Source organism: Poecilia reticulata, linkage group LG12 (assembly GCF_000633615.1).
Source record: "Poecilia reticulata strain Guanapo linkage group LG12, Guppy_female_1.0+MT, whole genome shotgun sequence".
NCBI lineage: Eukaryota > Metazoa > Chordata > Actinopteri > Cyprinodontiformes > Poeciliidae > Poecilia > Poecilia reticulata.
The window spans coordinates 18,507,601-18,520,315 of record NC_024342.1 but is presented as its reverse complement, the minus strand read 5'-3'; the positions used below and the strand labels follow the sequence as shown (position 1 = coordinate 18,520,315).

At 36.9% G+C, this 12,715-nt stretch overlaps 2 protein-coding genes and 1 long non-coding RNA gene across 12 annotated transcripts in view; 1 reads left to right on the top strand and 2 right to left on the bottom strand.

Moving 5' to 3' along the window:
* LOC103473833 (uncharacterized) overlaps window positions 1-3,006 on the bottom strand; it is a 119,757-nt gene extending 116,751 nt beyond the window's left edge. For all 7 annotated transcript variants that reach the window (XR_001777146.1, XR_535074.2, XR_535075.2 and 4 more), the window contains exon 1: window positions 2,878-3,006. This is a non-coding gene — a long non-coding RNA (uncharacterized LOC103473833). The remainder of the gene's footprint in view (window positions 1-2,877) is intronic.
* Window positions 1-12,715, top strand: part of astn2 (astrotactin 2) — a 270,497-nt gene that overhangs the window by 170,110 nt on the left and 87,672 nt on the right. For all 3 annotated transcript variants that reach the window (XM_008424385.2, XM_008424384.2, XM_008424386.2), the window contains 2 exons: window positions 704-870; window positions 2,914-3,102. In XM_008424385.2, the coding sequence (XP_008422607.1) occupies window positions 704-870; window positions 2,914-3,102 (356 nt within the window). The remainder of the gene's footprint in view (window positions 1-703; window positions 871-2,913; window positions 3,103-12,715) is intronic.
* The window catches only part of trim32 (tripartite motif containing 32), a 47,151-nt gene continuing 37,540 nt past the window's right edge, over window positions 3,105-12,715 (bottom strand). For both annotated transcript variants that reach the window (XM_017307827.1, XM_008424383.2), the window contains exon 3: window positions 3,105-3,514. In XM_017307827.1, the coding sequence (XP_017163316.1) occupies window positions 3,198-3,514 (317 nt within the window). In that variant the 3' untranslated portion in view covers window positions 3,105-3,197. The remainder of the gene's footprint in view (window positions 3,515-12,715) is intronic.

Genomic DNA, 12,715 nt, shown 5'->3' with positions numbered 1-12,715 from the left:
ATCTGTTCTAAGCATCTATTCAGTGATTGGATGGGTTCAGAGTCACCTGGTGACATCGTGATGTAGAGCTGTGTATCAAGAGAATATACAGTGATTATTTGTTAAAGTTGAGGCAGAGGATATGACTTTTCAGTTTTTCTCTGTTTTCCAGAATCAAGAATTTCCCCTCTTTAGTCCTTGGTTTAGGGACAGACTACACACACCCATCCCTCATCCGATAAACATTAAAGCTTCCTGCGCTGCTTTTTCTCCTGTCAGTGCGCAGCTTTATCGGAACGACATAACACTTGGAGTTTTGCTCCTGGCATAGAGAAAAAAACAAAAAAACAACACACAGATCTTATTGCCAGTGGAGTGTCTATCCAAGCAAGTATCGAACTGAGCTGTGTTTATGATAAGAGCCACCAGTTTGCTCTGTTTTGCTATGTGATCACATGAAAACATCTATATTACAATTTGAGAAGCCTTTATTGTGTTTGAGAATTCTTTCTTTTAAATCCAAGGTCCAAGGGCTTCTGTTTTATGTTTGATATCACATCAATCATCATCTTGTCATTTCCCTGTCGTCCTGATTAAAATGCACAATCTGAGCTCGTTTGCCTCTCTGTTCTCTTCCCTGTCCCTAATCTATCCTTTTCCCTTCTCTGTCCCTCCATGTGTCTCCCGCCTCCCCTCCTCCTTCTCCTAATCCATTTTCTCGCAGTGTCCTGAGGGGTTGAGACCAATGAAGGATGGCTCAGGTTGCTATGACTACTCCAGAGGCGTTGACTGCACGGATGGCTTCAACGGAGGTTGTGAACAGCTGTGCCTTCAGCAGCTTGTACCCCTGGAAGATGATCCCACATCCAACAATGTTTTTATGTTTTGCGGGTGAGAATGACTACTAGAAATAAAATGTGTAAAAACTGTTCCCATGCCGTAAACCCAGCCATGGGAATTATTTAGTACACTTCAGAATTAATTATCTCTGAAACCATACTTGTCTTCATTTGACTTTATAACATATTGTGAAGAAATTTTACGACATTGCTCCCGTACACTAAAGTGTGCAGGTTAAGGTTTTGCCACAGTGTTTCAATCAGGCTGAGGTTTGAACTTTCATTGGACCACAGTAGCACTTTTACGATTGACCGAGATTGAACCAAGCTTAAGTTGTCATACACCAGCCTCATCTGTAACCCTAGAATCTATTGGTATAGTTCATGGTTGACTCAGTGATTGCTAAGTGTGCAGGCTGAAAATCTATCCCAAATCGTCACCACTGCACTGCTTAATGACTGGGGTCACATGGTGGTGTGCATTATGGTCAGACGTTTCTACTTTGGTCTCATCTGTCAGATGAATGTCATTGCAGACGTGCTGTGGTTCATCCTGGTGCAACTTTATAAACCAAGGTTGTACTGACATAGTATTTTTAAAGAGAACATTTTTTTTTAGAAAAGCCTTCCTAAAAAAAGCCATGCTTGCCTTTTTATATTTTTTATTTTAAAGTCTGTGAGTATTTCAGTCTCTGATCTTTGGGGAATTTCCTTGGAAGATTCTTGGAAATTCCAAGGGAGTATCGTCCCTGCAGCTGCAGGTTTACCCCTTGTGAAAAAAAAAAAAAGAAATGTCTCACTTTATATTGAGAGACTTCAGTTTGGTTAGAAATGTCATTATAACATTCCCCAGACTGGAGAGCAGCAAAAATAGCTCATCTAAATTCACTGCTAACGCTTTTTCCGGTTTGGTGTTGTATTAACACACATGTCCTCAATGACAGATTCCAAAGCAACTTTAAGCTGCGTGCAGCATCTCCCCTGTAGTATTGATAAGATCTAACAATAACACACTGCTACATAAGAAAAATATCTCTATCATATTCTCTTTTATTTTTTATGTTTTTATAATGTATTTTTTGTCAGTGCATTATGATCTGTCCTAAACATAAATTTCAAATGCATTACCGTGGCAGAATTGTGGTGATATATTTCCCATTGTATGCAATGTAATAAACCAGCAAGCTGCCAAATGTTTTGCTTTTTCATAGGTGGCCTCTTCTGCTAATAATCAGCTAATCAAGCACATTTGATTAGCACTTTCTGGCTGCTGTTTTACTTCTAAAAGCAACAAGGAAATATGTCACGTTTTTTCTATGGCTCTGTCCGAATGGCATCTGCTGGCAGGAAACTTTGCTTCCTTGTTAATAAGGGTTTTAATGGCAAAGTTTTAATTAAAAATGTTCATCAGTCTAATACCCATTTAGAAATTAAAACAATCTGCAAACACTGTATGTGACATATAAAATGTAACTTAGTCCTTTGTTAGTGTGATGTCCTTTCACCTTCAAATCAAATTGTAATTTTTCTGTTTTTATGTTCAATTCTTTATACATATACAATTGATAAAATATGCATTAATTCCACATGGGAGGAATGTCTTGTTATAAGTGAAACAATCTGCCAGTGTACCTAGTACTTTTTGATCGATATTAAGGAATTTTTGAAGTCAAGTTTATTTTTATAACATATTTCAGTAACAAGGAAGTTTAACGTGCTTTAAATCATAAAAACCACTTGCTGAAAAGTTGATAGTAAGTTAGTGTTATCTTATTTTGAGTGTACTAAGGTAATTGCACCAGAAAACTTCACAAAATTACTTGGTACAATTTAGTATTTTTTACAGCACTACAGACATGAGCCAAGACATTGCAGTTCAGGTACAAAACAGTCCTTTACATATAGACATATGCAGATATATAGATATAGATACAGCCAGTTTGAGCATGTCCCTGGCTGTCCTTTATTTATATCACCTGAAACTTTTTATATGTTTTTCTTTTTTCTTTGAACAAGACCTTTCACCTTTTTGTGTGTGTTTGTGTGTACATTCACATACCTTCCATTACGCTGACAGCTTGTTCCTTGTCCGCAGATGCGTGCAGGAGTACAAGTTGGCAGGAGACGGGCGCTCCTGCCTCCTGCAGTCAGAGAACTGTGAGGGACAAAAATGCCTGAGGCAAGATGTCCACTTCAATGACACTCTGTTTGGTGAGATGCTGCATGGATACAACAACAAAACGCAGCAAGTCAACTTGGGACAGATATTCCAAATGACCTTCCGGTAATTTATGTCCAAATACACACATAACACTAACACAAGATGTTGCTTTTTTGATACGCTTTTCAGATTATACTGAGAAGTCACAAAATGTAATTTTAAAAATGCGTATTGCTGACATAGTAGCAAATGTTCGCAAATTTCCAGATCCTTAAAAAATATCTAAAGAGAAGTTTTCTCTTATTAGTGACCTCCTGGAAGAAGCTCTCAAAACCAGCTGTCTGGATTGTTGGTTTTACTGCCTTTCTGCTTGCACAGATGTGTGTGCATCGTCTTTGTATTTTGGGGCATGGAGAGCGAGAAGTGTATGAGAGAGAGTGATGGCTGAGTAAGGATTGAGACTTATCCTTTGGCAGTTCTCCTTCAACCGGCAGCCTCCTGAAGATCTGGCTCACTGTGATAAGTCGCATGCTGTCTGTAATGAAAAGCATAATACAGAAAGATGATGAGGGTCTATCTATGCATGAATGCAATACACACAGAAAATGTGCTCAAATCATATCTCACATTAGTTGTATATCTTTTACTCATTCCATTCTGCCTGTTTCATTCCTCCATTACCCAGTTTTTATATCAGCATTTTTTTTTTTTTCCATGTGTTATCATGTTGTGCTTTTCATCTGTTCTGCCTTGTGGGTCACAGTGTCTCAGCTTGGCTAATAAAAAAAGTAATAATTGTAATGGCTGGTACCATTATCTACCTGCTGTAGGTCCTGTGAGTCACAGTGTGAGATACAGCGTACTGTAATGAGACACTGAACAGTCTCTAACAGTGAAAGTGAAATTAAACAATTCCTTTTATTATAGAGCTGACGATATGTTTTTGATGGGTCAATACTTCGGAGGAAATAATTGCACTTGATATAAACTTCCAAAAGTAATTCAAAAAGAACAGCAATTGCCTTTAAGATAGATGCACCATAACTGCGGTTTAAAATGTATCTACAATTACTAAATTTATACCCACAATACAGCCTATGTAGAAGCCAATAGCCAACTCAAATTAACTAATTAAGTCACCTGTTTAAATACATTTTTTAAAGAGTTCTGTAGGAAATTCACAAGGCATGGACTGGAGCCAGTGCCACAAGAGTGACCAAATGTGGATGTATGCAGGAGATGAAATACAGAGGTCACATTTCTTGTGGTAAACCACTCCTGATCCAGGGAGGGCATAAAAAAAAACATCTTTCATGTCCTAAGGAGAAGCAGCACTGGATTTTACTCAATGGTTCAAAATCCTCTTTAAAAAAAAAACAAGACATTCAATTTAGAATTAAAGCCCCAGAGTCTGGAGGAACATAGAGGAGACACAGATTTTTGGTTCTGTGCCTAATTGCTATGTGCTTATCAAGTCTGAAGTTAGTACAGGCATTTACCAGAAAAATATAAGCTACTTAAACCTGACAAACTTATTGAAGATCCTGATTTCATTCACCTGCTGGGATTGGCCGTTGCAAAAAGTACTTCCAAAAAAGTCCTGCCTTGTTTAATGACAATAGTTTGGCCATGCATGATTGGATGACAATCTTGCCAGACCTAAAAGCCCAGAAAATCAACAGAAGAGTATGATAAAATGAGAGACACCTGAACTAACAATGCAAATGAGCTAAAGGCTCCTGTAAAGAAACATAGGGTTCCTAAAACATCTCCGCAGAGCCATATTCTGGTTGCCTTCAAACCGCACTGGATGCAGTAAATAATGCAAACCCAGTTGTGACCTGTGCTGTATATTAAATGTAAATATGATTCAGTTGGCTGCAATTTGTGTTAATTTTGCACTGGTATTATATCATAATTACATCCTATTGAGAAACTGAATATGAGGATTTCATTAGATGAACCATATTCATCCAAATGAAGAGGAATGAAAGCTTGAGTTCCACCACAAAAGGTTGTATTTAATGTACTACAAGATTCACATTTTAAAATAAATTATCTTTTCTGTGATTTTCTCATTTACTGAAATCCACCTTTATGTAAAAATGCATGCTAATCATTGCAAGTATCCCAGTTAAAAATGTATCGTCTATGTTACTGTTGAATTTTAGGGCAAAGAACAAAATAAAACACAAGGGCTTGAGATCAAAGTGGAGCAATCTGGACTATTAGATTTAGCTCATTGCCTGTGCTTCGTTTTGTACCAAGTAGTACAAATGTAGTCCAAATGTTTAAATGCGGGCCTTTCTCACATAGTAGAACACTGGGAGAAAGAATGAAGATCAGATATTTTTGGGGAAGTGCGCTGCAGTACTTTAGTTTGTATTTGAGTGATGAAATAAAATCCAAAGAGAAAAGAACCTCTTACCATAACATATTGAAAAGTCATCAATTTTTGTTTGAGAAAAATCCCCCCAGTGCTAGATATAAATCTATTAGATGCATGATGGAATCAGAGGATTATCTGGGTGTTGGAGAAAAAAAAAATCATCCAGGTGTCTAAAAATGTGAAGCAGTCAAGCTATTTAAAGAGATGACAATCAAAGACACGCATTCAACTCTGACAGGATATTGTTTCAAGAAATGTATTGTTTTAATCGGACCAGCAGTGTTCTCAGATAAATTGTTCTAAAAAACTAAAATAGGAGCTAAAATCTGCATAGAATCACTTAAAAACAAGATGAAGAAATACCATTAAGACTACATGAAAAACTCAGAGGATAATGATGAGGTAGGGCTAAAATGATTGCTGGTTTTAATAGTTATTTTGGTAAAATTTCCAACTACTACCATTTTGAAATGAAATTACTAAGAAAACTAAAAGCCTGTGTGCTACTGGTGCATGCATCATCTCAGACCCAAGCAGGGGACACCCGGAGTTCAGCTGGAGATTTTTCATCCTCAAAGAAACACTCTGGACTTCAGTGGCTGTATTATGGATTTTACAAGTACACTGAAAGGCTCTTTGAAAAATGTTTTTCTGTTCACACTTGATGCAGAATGAAAGGATGCTGGTACTATTGGTGTTAAGTTATTTCCTTCTACCAGCCGCTCACGCTTCCTGCATCTTCCACTAAATGGGCTAAGTGTAGCCAGACATATTAGCAGAACATCCAGTTTCATATTGTATATCTTAGTGGAGCGGCTTACAGTATCTTCACTTGACTTTTTAAAGCTGGCTGCTTTGTACATTTGTCCTGCAGAATGCGAACATCACAAAACATCTTTACTGATTTCATTAATGTAAGCTCTCAAATCTGTTTGTCACTGCTTGCAATTATGATAGAAGCATTTTAAAGGGTTTCTGATTTTTTTTTAAGTGAGCTTTTGTTACACTACTATTGTAATAGTTTCTTACAAAGAGTAGAACGATATTTCACTCTGTACTTGCTGAAGATGTAAAAAATGGAGAAGAGTGAAGCTAACCAGATGTATGATGTAAGAAGTTACCTCATCACATCAGCTGATTAGATTGGCTTCAGTCTATCTAATCAGCTAATAATTGTTAAACAACCAAGAGGCCTGGAAAGTATAGCAACATATCATTTTCAGTGCTGCTGTACACCTGTCAGCCTGACACAAATTTCCTTTATTCTTGGTTCAGCTAGAGAGGACTAGCAGATGATCCGATGGATTTATACAGTCATCATAGGAACATGAGCCTTGCTCTACTTTGTCTCAGCAGATGGCACTGAATCATAAGAAATTAGAATATGGGTTCCCATGACACTTATTAGTTAGATTAAAAGCACCTTATAAAAACTAGCAACCTTTAACCATGTATTGAACATACTTTTCATAAAATTATAATCAAGTACTACATGTGAACCACTTGTCAAGTTTACGTAATCCAACTGGTTTGTGCAGTCATGGACAGATTTCTAATAAAAATTAGACCTGACCTCAAAACATAACTTTCGCTTCATATATATATATTTTCTGCTTTGTAATTTTCTGCTTAATATATTCTAATTTGAATTCCTATTATTACTTAAAGTGAACCTTTGTACTTTGCAACAAAATGAACTGCTTTTTGAATAAGAATTTAACGCAAACCCAAATGAGCTTATTAATGCATTAAAAAGATTTCAAACATTAGCAGAGCACAGAAAACTCAGATAAAGCTTGCATTGTTTTATTGAACTGCCTTGGCTTTGCATCTGTGTGTGCCCAAGGGCCACGTGTCAAGAAATACAATAGGGAAGAAGAGCTGGAGTGCGAATTTTTATTTTGATCACCTTAAGAGCTGTAAGTTAAATGGGCCTCGACATCCATCTTCAGAGAATTACTTTGACATGATTGGCATGTCTACAGCCTAATATGGGAAAAGACCAAATGTTTTCTAATGTTTCACAAGGTTTAACCAGTTGGGAACTGCCTCTGATACACTGACAGAGCACAGTTTGACAGATAAAAGAATGGCACGGTTTAGAGATTTTAACCACAGGAGAGAGACAGTCTTGATCCATTTGCCCTTAAGCAGTGGGGAGCACAGTGGTTTCTATACCGCTAGACTGTAGGTCTGTACACCAGGTCAAATAAAACTCTGAGAAGGAGAGACATTTGTACTGAAGCCAAGATTGAACTGGACTTTTACCAATGCCTGTTTTAAAATCACTTAAATCTGTCTGTCTATGAGGGGAAATAAAGTGCTGCAGCATTAAGTACAGCTATTTAGAGCTTTTGTTGATGTCTTTACAGTTGATCTTCACTTAAATGAGGAGATCCGCACCACTATTACAGCGTTAATTACATGTGCCCTCAATCTCTGTATGGCCACATGGCACATGCTTAATGCATTTTCTTTCTTTTTTCTTTTTTTGAACAAGCAATTTAACGCTCATTATTTGGAATTTTTTAAGATCGGGCCCTATGTCAAGCTATAACATTACTATTTTCACCTTTTTACATCTAATCTCTTATAATTATTTTTCAGCGAGTAAAAACCTGAGAATTGTTTCTCAGTAAATTCAGAGGTCTCCAAATGATGTAGTCTGTTACATTTCTGGATTAAAAATACATTTTTATTGATTGTACTTAAACTTTTTTAAGCGACTCAGAAACTGGTTTTTGGATTAGCTTTAGCGGTTAGCCATAATAGCAAAAATAATTGTTCCGAATATATCACTACGTGTGCAATAAATCTATTACTTGCCTGTGATTTAAAAAGGACACTCAGAAAAGTTTATAGCTCTGGTAATATAGTCAAAAAACAGTACGACATTTCCTTACAATCAAAGTAATGGCTGGTAAATATACTTGTTGGATATCTTTAAATATATTCGATGAATAATTCATCAAAATGCCGTTTCGTCCTACCAAGCATCAAATGACTACTCATCCACAGCACTCCAGCCACCCTTTTCCCGGCTTTATAAATTGGTCATTTGCTGTGGTTATTTATCTTTCCAAGAATGTTGGGTACATTTTGTCCTCGGAGAGACTTCTGTAATTTGCAGAGAACCACATGTTCTCTTTCCCGTCTCGACACTCTTCACTTTATTACACCTTTGCAGTTTGCACCTGCTCCCGGAAGCTCAGAAAAATTTCCATACTAATTGTGAGATGCAGACACTGTTGTACTTGCATATTCCCTTGCATTTGGCTGATTGCGTGCAGATGACAGGCAAAACACACTTTCAGGCTGATTGTGGGTGCTTCAATACATAACACCCATGTCTTGGTGTAAAGTCTGTTTGAAACTAAGTGCAAGAAAACGTGACATAGACTGATCTGCTGCACCAATTTTGATCCAATCGGTGATTTCAAAGAATTTAACTCTATTCTGGGGGAAAAATAATTGTTTATTCACAATCAGCCGATAATTTGAAGGCAAGAACATAAAACTTTTTCAAACAAAGAAATTCCAGTTATTTAAGGCATTAAAAAAATCACATTTTCTATTCATCACTGTAAATCTAACCACACAAGCCAAGCACATGAGAGTCTAATACTTGACTCCCAGTGCTGCTAATTAAACATGTGTATTACAGCATGTCATCTCACTTAAGTCCTTATTCCACATTTTCAAATCCACTGTGTCATTTGTCAGAAGAACCAAAGCTTTGTCTTCACAAACACTTGCTCCCATTAGATTCCACTTCACACTTTGTGTATTTATAGCAGCACTTTGCTAGTTTTACTCCTATTTTCTGCACTTTTCTTCACAACATCTTTGAAATGCAGATGTGACTCTTATTTCTCAGCCCCATCACCCCTCCCCCATCCCCTTTTTTTTCCCCTTTTGCCTCAGCAGCATACCGATTCCCTCTCACTTACCCAACACTTCATTCCCCTGCATCAGCAGCTCAAAGGAAAAAAAATTAAATGATATGAATTACATTATTTGTCTCACATCTTCTCAGGTACTTTTCTAAAAATATTTCTAAAATACAGAAATAAAGCACCTGATTTACACCGGTAACACATGCATTTTATTTCAAATTACTCTCGCCGGGCACGCTGTTGACACTGTGAGGTGAACGTTACTAATTACTAATATTTAGTAACTAATTGGGATGCATTGACACATGACATTTCTACTCAATGTGAAGTTTTTAAAGGCACTATCCAGTTGTCAGTGTGTAATCTGAAACGTGTAGGCTATTTTTTTATGGGTTCTCGACATGAAGTTGTGGGTTTTTGAGCTGAAAACAAAGTTACATTTATTTTTAAGACTATTTTAAAGTAACAAAGTAAGTAACTCTGGAGTTTTCCTATTGTCTTCATGGAGTCATCAACCCTTATTGTCTGAATAATCAACAACACTTATTTATAAAAGCATTGAAGAAGCTCACACGTCTTAAGTTGTTTACTTGGCAACATGTTGGGTACTCAGTAGAAGAAATAATTGCTAAAAGTGTGATGGAGTATGTACAAATGGTTTGAAAACACTATCCGAAGACCGTAAGCTGCTACCGCAGATGCTCCTTTTAGTTTGAGAGAGAGGGTTGGGCTACATAAAATCAAACATTTCAGATTGATATGTAGTCAATGTCTGAGACTTGAGTCCCTCAGACAATCTTTATTTAACTGAATCAGATTTAAACCAAGCCATTATGTATGCTGTAGACGACAGCTCTGACGCGTGGTGTGGCTTATGTATATTTTACTCCGAAAGAAGACGCTTGATTTATTAACCAATGACGTTCACGGACTGCGGGTTGTTTATGGCTTATAATAATCTATTCCTACTGTAGCTGTTGTTTCGTATTATGGACCACACAGATCACACTGAGCTGTTTCAGAAGAAAATAAAATCAGCTTCCCTCAAATATCTTTTTCTCATTTTCTCTATGCCATTGCAAAACATTTGCAATCAATCAAAATGAATTTTTTTTTTTCCTTCTATTAGAAATGTTACATTATTTGTAAGTTTCTACACAGCCTCTTGCTTATGTTGTAATGTAATGTGCTGCTTACTAGACTATTATTATTGAGGCTTGACAACAAAGACAAAAACAATTTTTTTTTTTTTTTTCAGAAATTAAACGTTAACACATTTTAATATCCTTCTTTTGTGTTACAGGGATCAAATGTTTTAATGCTGTTAGACAGCAAATACTGCACACATGATAAGCCTAAACAACTTTTCTCCAAAATATTATATTAACACAATAGTTTACCTTTACAGTCAAAATATTAAGCAATCTGTGATGTACTATCGATATCCAACTAAACTATTAAGCCAAAAGGAAAAAAATAATAAGAAGAAAGCTGATAAAAATCTAATCTTGAATTATAATAAAACAGAGATTAATGAAGGACAACTAAGAAACTAATTAACTAACAATACAACATTATACATACAATGAGATTGCAGCAATATCACAGATCAGAAAAGATGTGTGTCACAACCAGAACATGTATTGATGGAAGATTTGTTCCTTGTTAGCAGAAGGCACCAAGAACCCAGTAGTACAGCCATATGCATGTGTGCGTGTGGTGTGCGTGTGCGTGTGTGGGTGGGGGTGTGTGTGTGTGTGGCGGTGTGTGTGTGTGGGTGTGTGTGCGCGTGCGTGTGTGTGCGCGTGCATGTGTGTGTTTGTGAAGGTGAGCTAACTAGCCAGCGAGTTAATCACTAGTGTAAAGGAGGGGAGGTGATGCACTATTGCCACATGGGAAATCTGGGCCTAAACGACAAAACAATATAACTATAAAACAATGGGTAGAGCTAGCTTTAGAAGCCAGACAAAGAAAACTTGAGCTTTGATGGTTTGAACGCGTTTACAGGGAGAGAAAGAAAAGAGAGATACAGCCGAGCCAATGCATAGGTTTCACTGCTATTATTAATTTGTTTACCTGTACCTACAAATTGAACTCAATGCTATACTTTGGATCCAACCTTTTAAGCACACAGCAAATATGATCAAACTATGCAATAAGCAACTGTTCAGAGAGACTGTGGGTTTTCCACTTCAAAAGCGCATTAAATCAAAGTAATGAATCAAATTCTAACTCATTCTATTAATAATTTATTTTTGCCCAGACACATAAAGTAATTTCTTGCCTTGTCAAATCTGGGCTGAATTATTTTGCACTAATAAAAGTTTCTTTAGAACACATTTGTTTACATGCATACCGACTCAACCTCCTCTATTTGTGAAAACAAAAAAAGACTACATTACTTTTTGCAAAGATTTTGTCAAAATCTTGTCTCATTTTCATGATCCATTTAAAATATCATGTCTAGTTTTGTCTCATGAGCTGGATGTACCACCAAATCTCTAGTGAGTTATACAAAGTTGTGCAAGCATTTAACGTTTTTTTATGATAAAGTTGCATCTTAACTGAGATTTTGTGACACGTCACTGCATGTGTGAAATACCAGAAAACCAATAATTCTATGTAAAATCCCTGTATAAAAACACATGTGCTGTCTGTTTTTCAAGATTCCCATGTTAATTTCGTCTTTGTATGTAGAGTACAAACATCTTAATTCCCTCAGAAACAGAAGTGATGGGCCAGCCAAGAGTTGTAGAGACGTATGTGTGAAAAGTGTGGGAGCAGAGTGGCAGGTTGCCCATCAGTCTTGAGGTGAATATTTCTGTTGCTGTCAAATAAATCACCTCAACTCTCTATTATACGTGCACAGACATTCATTATGTCAAGAACTGTAAGAGAATGTAAATTTAAGGCATGAAGAACTAGCTGACATGCAACTTTTAGTTCAAGTTAGTCACTAAAGAAAGAAATCCATTTTGGGCACATGCTGACAGCCTGTGCCTACATCTCATTTCCTAACCATCAAATACCACAAAACAGTTTGAAGCAAGCACTAGATAGGCCCTCAAACAAATTGCATTTGACTTCTGCTCAGGCATGTTAGAACTTCTAAAATGTCTCGCACAGTAGAGTTTGGACCCCGAAACACTAACCCTATCAAAGTGAGCAGGTAAACACTGACTGCAAAAACCATCACTGTGTAATAAACAGCTGATCAAACACCACATTGTCTCCTCCTCTCCCAGCCAAAAATCGTAAAGAATGAGAAGACCAGGGTTTCCCCCCAATGTATTATAAGCTTGGCGGGCCACCAGGCTTTACGTGTGCCACCACCAGGTTAAGAGTTGCTTATTTATTTAAGTCTTTTTTTAAGATTTTTTAAGACTTTATAGTTGGTGTTCAGCAGGGGTGAATATAGTTTTAAATTCTTGGGGGTAGTATGACCAAAAAA